This window comes from Diadema antillarum, unplaced genomic scaffold (assembly GCF_040938485.1).
Source record: "Diadema antillarum isolate AM-2024a unplaced genomic scaffold, OU_Dant_1.0 seq00000398_RagTag, whole genome shotgun sequence".
NCBI lineage: Eukaryota > Metazoa > Echinodermata > Echinoidea > Diadematoida > Diadematidae > Diadema > Diadema antillarum.
In genome coordinates, this window is record NW_027271389.1 from 108,562 (window position 1) to 116,251 (window position 7,690).

Consider the following 7,690-nt stretch of genomic DNA (forward strand, 5'->3'; position numbering starts at 1 on the left):
ACACATTTGGAATACGACAATACATTGACCAGTGTAGGCCTAACATCCTGAGACAGGTCAAGTGCGGTTCAGCATTTAGTATGTAATCTAGATACAGTCTTTGTTAACTAGTCCTGTACACAGGACCTACTGTACAGCATGCCCCTCCCCCCCCCCCCCCCCCATAAAAAAAAAAAAGTACAATTGGATTTCTGCATTGATAACTGTCAATATTATCAAACTGTCTTGAATTCTATTTCAGGGTCTAAAGATTTAACATCATACCTATATTTTGCTTTAAAACAAAAACATTAAATTTGGCTAAAGTGGTTAAGTGGTCACAGAGAAATTTGGATCGTTGTAAAGCATGTCATGGGTCAATTTCTTTCAAGTTTAATACTTGAATGCTATTGGAACTGCATATCAATGTGTGAACACAATGAACAGAACTTGGAGGGAAGGGATTCCTGACATGCTCTAAAAAGATCCTCTTTTCTCTTTGACCACTGTGGCAAATCAGAGGAAGTTTACTCTGAGATGTGGATAATGATTATATTTTTATACCCTGAAATTGTATTTAGATTGATTCAGTATTTTAATGTATCGTTGCGGATAGTCCCGTTCTGTTCTTTTTTAGGGGGACATATGGTATAGAACTACACAAGCGACACTCTCATAAGATCAGTGAAAGTGCCGCTACTATACTCTTTATGCTAATCTTGCCCTTGGGTATGTAAGGGTTAACTGGGTCGCCAAGGGGTTGGTTTTACTCACTGAATTCTGTGGATTCACAACTCCAGACGAATGTTATTCTTGCTGTTATAGAATGACCCAACAACATCATCACTCAAACGTCTTGTGTGAAGAGATCATCGAGTTATAATGACCAACACATTTATTGAGTTTCAGTTTCATCGCCACAGATAATAACACAAACATGGTCAACTGCGATCACAGAAATCTACTTTTCAGTTTATACGTAAGATGTCTGGAAAGATCCTTTGTTCTGTACAAAGTGAAACGAAGTATCTGGTGACAAACAAGACACATATTTTATGTATTCACTTCCTTGTTTAACCGTTTTTAATTGTCCATATTAGGCAGACGCTTTCACACAAACACGCCCCTTATAATAGCTTTCATTGTACATTAGCGTGGTGCCAAACCCTCCTTTTCTGTCTTACCTAACAGTGTTACGTTCGTACGTATGATTACTAGTAATTCCCTGCAAACATATCCAACCGTAGAAATGCTTCATATTCCTCAACTCAACCAGTGCAATGCACGTACTTGCATATCACAAAAGTTGTTATCTCTCTCTCTGACAAATATTCAATTTATGAATCAATTTCTCTCTCGTTCAGCCCCTGTCGAAAACCATGAGTACCAAACGGTATCTTACCACTTCTTAATCTTATAAACTTGTATTAAATTTTTTACGACAATAACGGGTCCAACATAGCACAAACACACACACACACACACACACACACACACGCACACTCATTCACATACACACACACATGCACATACGCACACAAACTCGACAGTGATGGTTTGTTTCCATGCATCTAGTTTATTTCAGATTGAGTATGTGACGACAGCGTAACATGGATTTGCAGCATTCAAGAGGACGTATTCAGAAAAAAAAAACAACAAAAAACAAACAAAACAGAAGAAGCAAAGACCCTGTAAAGGGAGGACGCATTGCGATTGAACGATACCGTTTACAAATGTTTACATGGCTGGCATACCTGACACCTAAACAATTATGTAGGACAAGTCAATGTGACTTCACATGTATGTAGACAGGACGATGAGATGTATTCAAGTTGCACATCTATTGGTGAATAATAGTTCTCCAAAAAAAAAAAAATGGGGAGAAAACAAATTTCATATGTACAACTTTTATACTTTTTGCCAAGTTTTCTTTTTGTCACATATACATTTGCTATCCTTGCGTTTGAGATAAAGTTCACCTCGAAAACATTTACTGTCACTTTGCATTAAGAATTGAGCTTCACATAAGACGATTGCAACCTTCAGGAGAATGTTTGTCCTTTATCAACAAACGTTACCATTTTAAAGCCATAAAGATTACTAATATCTGCCAATTCCGTACGCCATGCAAATTTAACTATTATTTCTCAATTCTATTCCGTAATAGGAAAACAAAATAACTGGAAACGGAGAAAATCTATCAGTTCCCCTAACCACATACGCAGAACTCCACACTTTTGTGTGCACCTGGATAACAAGAACATGATACTGTTTATCTTTACGTAATTGTGTTGCGAGCTTTGAGTGCATTTTAAACTTTCAGCAACTATTTTCATTTTTTTATCACCGTTATAATCTTAGCGGTGCATCCAAGTTGAGACTTCAGCATTTAGCCATTAAGTGTGGCTTTATTGTCTGACGCATTATCTTCTTACTGCTAATGGTGCAAGATTTATGTTGTTTTTTAACCTTAGTTCGAGAATTGCATGTGTACAATTTATTTCATTGCAAAACTGGTGCTCTCACATCTGTCAAGAAGTTCTTCCTTTGCTATTTCCGATCAATACACTTTCACAAAATGACACCACACTCTTCCACAGACAAAAACAGTATAAGTACTTCTAACAAACGGTATATAGCATTTTAACACCTACATAGGAAGTCATTCATTTCTTTTTGTCGTGGTTTACAAGTGCTAGCATGGCATATCCTATTTCAACTTCAACGGAAACATTGCCTCTGTATATATTAAATACATACTTTTTCTTTTCATAATTATACGTGTACTCACTCTATACATGCTTCTACCTCTCTGCCTTCATCATCCGATCATCATTGTGCTCACGCACGCAGTATTCTTCATTTTCGGTTGTGACTTCATTTTGCGATCATTCTCACCTAAAACCAGTTTCTTCTTACATGACTAGAAGTATACATTACATGCTGGTAAGTTGTAATCAAACACTAAAGACCTTTCACCCCATTAATGTGTAGTAGGTAACTTATACTGAGTATATATTTCTTTTTAATTTGAAGGGAATAGTGCCGTAGCAAAGTTAGTTTCGCGCGCCGAGATTGTTTTGTTATTCTGATATCCTTGTTACTGCGCTCTAATGTAAACGTTGATACTTTGTACTTGAATGCCCGGTAGTGTTTACCTACTCAGGTAGTAGAGTTATCTCTGCTTTCATTGACTATCTTACTTAGTGCAAATTGTGTGGGTATCAAAACAGCTGATGCTGGCAAAAACCAAGATCTGCAATTAAACATCTTGAGTACAGACTAAGCATATACTTGGCTGGTGTACTGGAGGTTATGGCAGCTCATATGTTTGGACATACATTATCAAGATACTTCCCGTTGATATTGGCAGAAGTAAATGACACTACAATGGCAAGAAATCTGTAAACCACAAACCTGCGCACCTGGCGAAATATGGATTTTAGATGGATATTGCCACAATTATGATTTGGTTATACTATTATGATTGACTGAAAGAACTTCAACACTCGACAAAATAATGATGGACGCAACGGTGAGAACTTCAACACTTATTGATTTTGACAAGCATTGCAGGTAAATTCGACCTCCTCGATTTCTTCCATGGTCATGGAAGAGAGGTTGGTACATTCTACATGATACCATCTAGGGCAGTGACTACACCCCACCCACTGTGCATCTGAGCTATCAAAGTGCCCCCCGCATTCTGCACACACATCCTCCTCGATGAAGTCCTCTCGCTTTTTAATTTTCGCAGCTTTCTTTCCGGCACCGGCCCCCTTGTTCAACTCTTTCGCAGCCTTGAGAAGTTCTCTGGCGGCCTTGTTAGATTCTCTTTCCTCCCGTCGCTTTTGCTTCCTCTCCTCCTCGGCCTGCTGCTCTTCCTTTCTTCTCTTCTGGTATGCAATCCAAACTTGACCTGAAAGGGCTTTAGGAAGCTCCTCTCCTGTGCCCTTTCTCTGGGTACCTCTCTCCGCTTCCGGATAAACCAAGTACTTCTCCAGACTTGGGCCAACAAAATCATCCGGCCTTCTGTTGTTCGCCCCTGCTGGCAACCTTCGTGGATCAGGAAAAACAATGCTCTCAGCAGTGGTGTCTACTGTCTGCGTTGCAATGGACACCGTTATGGGCTTCTGGTCTATCGTTAGGTCTATCGTCTGAGCAACTGATGATGTCGAAGATGATGACGAGCCCTCCGTTTGTGATTCGGATGAAGACACTGATGATGGCTTGGGATCATCAGAGATTCTCATGCTCGCGAATATGTTGGATGGACCGAGTTTGTTCCTGTCATACTTCTTGGTGAAGGGGTAGAGTCCAGCTGCCTTGAAGCCTGCCTTGGCGTATTCTGGCTTGATTTGATTCCAGGCCTTGGAAAAGATGCCAGCAAACACTGACTTGCTGACAAACTGGCCGACATGCTGGTCCTTCCACGCCGTCTCCTCTTTTTTGTAGGCCTTCTTCAGCGGCCCAAAGAGAGCCAGGTCTAAGGGTTGGGTCACGTGAGAAGAATGAGATTGTAGGCGATAGAGGATTATTTCTCTCTCTGCGCAAAACTCTCCAACGTGAAGATCAACGTGACTGGTATGCCCGTCCACCAGGAGAAGCACGGGAAAATGGATGTTCTGACTCACAAGATAGGGATAGAAATGATTGGAGAGCCAGGAATAAAACAGCTCGGCGTTCATCCATCCGGACTTGCTGAACCCGTAGAACCAGGATTCCGGGGCTCCTTCGAGGGGCTTCCAGTTGCGGGACACCCGCTGCCCCGGGTAGATGACAAATGGCGGACAGAAGTTCCCACTGGCCGAAGCTGCCACAAGAGTGGTCAAATTTGTCTTGGTGGTGGAGGCCAAGGAGTAGACAAACTTCGCCCCTTTCATCCCAAGGACGCGTTCTCCTTTCGGGGACAAGGCAAAGCCACTCTCGTCAGCATTCCAAATACGATGAGGGCACTCGAGGATGCTCATGGCGTTTTCTGCCTTCAGGAAATCGTGGAGGCCGTTGTACCAGCGATCAAGTTTATCACATGTTAGGACGGCCCTCTCAATGCCGAGCCCTTGGGGATTGCGAAGAGACAGCGTTGGGTTCCTCTTCATGAAGTGAGCAAACCACTTCTTCCCAGGCTTATTGTCAGTGAACGGAGTCTCTCTTTCTTCGGCTGTCACGATAGTCTGAGCCATCTATGGTCGAAGGGAAAAGTAAAGGTAGAAGACGTTTCATTTAGGAAAGTGACGCACCACATGTGGACAAGGTAACAGGAACGCTGACCTGTACGACACTGACACAATTATACTTTTGTACTGAACTATTCCCATGATAATTATGACCTGGACTCTTATTCAAAATCGCATACCGCCATCGCGGGATAGGAAGGGTACAGACAGCATGATTAGATGTCACAGTTTAGGGACAATACATAAGGAAATTTAATATACTTGATTTTTTTTTCTAGCATAATGTGAAGAACTTTTGACTGTGCTACCTCAAACGACAGGGGAAATATTATAACCCTGATATGATGTCAAGTTCAGGGCATGTCAGTTTTTTAATTTTTTATATACGAAATGACGTTTTGTGGAATTCTCTTTCCATTTGCTAGATGAATCGTCTTCCCGTACTGTGACATCATGGACTGTTGGTCTTCTTATTCAGCAGTGACCTCACGTGAATTTACCACACACACACACGCACTCACACTCACACACACAAATTAAAGAGAATGTCCAGTATATTGACCTTTACTGCTATTTGACCTTATTGACCTTTACTGGGTGAATCCCCCTGTAAGGTAACACACTTTCCTGACTAGCTTCAATGTCAAAGACACACGCAGGTACATACGGACACCACACCTTCCGGAAAAGAGCTGAGAATAAAATAAGCACGTTTGTTGTCCATATAATCAAACTCGTTAACATCCCTACCTACAACAGTGGATGCAAAGAGAATTCAACATTCCTTTGACCTCGTATTACGGAGTATTGCCATCCGAAATGAAAAGCAAATTACAGTTTAGTTGCACATAGTACGTTGGCAGGTGATACAATTCTGTTTCACAATGACACATTGGGGGGGGGGGGAGTAATTATCTGGTCATCGAAACAGAAAAGTGAAAAGACGCGGTCATATTACAGAAAGCAAATAATAACATTTATTGCTACATCACACGAGCACTGTGCTATCTACACTAACAAAAAATGGGGGAACTGTTACAGTGTAATGCTTTCATAGAAACAAGGATGATACATGATTTAAACAAAAAATATTTGTCTTTAGTACGAAAGATGTTCATCGTCGTGGTAGACAATACTTTTCTTGTGTATGACATGATGTCGTGGTCACATAATTGCAAATAAAAATGCATCACATTGCTTGATAGTGTTTGCATGAAATAAAAAAAAATGAAGAGCATGCTTTGGTGATGATATCTCAATTTTTGGTCAAAATGCTCACGTTTCAAGCAAGATTGACGATAGCATTTGCCAATAACAAAATCCTTCACATCTTCGAGAAAATGTCAGGTGTGTCGCCTGGTAGGACAACGACAAATATTGTCGACACCCCATCTTGAGCTCCTCAAGATTTTTTTTTTAATTTCATTGTTGTTGTTGGTTTGTTATTTGAGCCAGAAGGCTAGATTCGGCAGACGTCTTGCGACAGAAAGGTTCTAAGAGTATTACCTGCATGATCTGCTCCCTTGTTCTGCCGTATCCAATGCGAGACATCTGGATAGCCCACTGTGCCAGCCTGTCCTCCTCAGCAGGTGTCAAGTAAGGGGCGCGTCCCATTCTGCAGTACTCCTCGGGCCTCCGCCCACTCAGTTTGTCGAAGATGGTACTCCTTGGAATGCCATACTGGACGGAAGCCTGGCGCTGAGACAGCTCGCCAAGTCTCACCCGCTTCAGGGCTTCCTGAAGAGACTCCTCCGTGTACAGTCGCTTGGGCATACTCCGCCCCTTTCAGCTCCCACCAGCCGTCCGTCCCTCGCAATGGCAGAGATCAGCAGCCAAATGTGCCTTGATCAATTAGTGAACGGTGACAATTTTTCAGTTTCTTCGTTTTATTTCAGTTCTACTTTTTAGTAATATCCCCACACTTCCCGTTCTTGATGAAGGAAATCAAAGCAAAAACATATGATTATAATTTATTTATAGATTCTCTAAACCCTTTCCTGTATTATAACATGTCCTGAATCCAAGAACACGTGTGTACATTGACCGGCAACTCATTCATTTGTTCACACAATCTCTGCTATGCATGCAGTATATATTTTGCCTGCTTTCCTCAGCCTACAAAATAATTCAAATAAAATCAACTCAGACACTCAAAGATGGAACTCACTTGCTCGTGGCTGCTTGTGTTGTGGATGGTTTCCTGTTGATGCTGATTTTGCGTGTGAACTTGGTATTCCCCACTTCACACCAGTGTGTGTGCCTCTCCGTCGTAAGTACACGTATCAAGTTTGTTTTTGATTGCAGAACAATGCGCTTTCAATACGTCTTAGCATTGCTCTTCATGAGTGGTTTTGCAAGGCTTGTAAAGAGCGCTTGCCTTGAAGAAAACATCTAGACTTTGGTAAACATCGCATAGCACTTAGTCACTCGTTCAGATCTCTCTAGACATGCTAGATCAATTCCATCCATTGATATGAAAGTGAGAGTAGATACGCAATAAATGGAGACAATTGGCATCATTTGAATCTAATGCT

General features: G+C 41.4%; 1 protein-coding gene across 1 annotated transcript; it reads right to left on the minus strand.

Moving 5' to 3' along the window:
- Positions 1-3,530: 3,530 nt before the first annotated feature.
- Positions 3,531-7,393, minus strand: LOC139732054 (uncharacterized). The gene is made up of 3 exons (XM_071642931.1): positions 7,324-7,393; positions 6,663-6,998; positions 3,531-5,162 (listed from the first exon to the last, which is right to left on the minus strand). The coding sequence occupies exons 2-3, from the start codon at positions 6,927-6,929 to the stop codon at positions 3,531-3,533; spliced, it is 1,899 nt and encodes a 632-aa protein (XP_071499032.1). The 5' UTR covers positions 6,930-6,998; positions 7,324-7,393.
- Positions 7,394-7,690: the final 297 nt, after the last annotated feature.

Bases quoted from the DNA above. Each gene is read 5' to 3' on its own strand.
- LOC139732054 (XM_071642931.1), bottom strand. From the start codon at position 6,929: ATGCCCAAGCGACTGTACACGGAGGAGTCTCTTCAGGAAGCCCTGAAG. The intron at 5,163-6,662 runs GTAATACTCTTA...CTTCGACCATAG, and splicing joins CAAGGGAGCAGATCATGCAG to ATGGCTCAGACTATCGTGAC.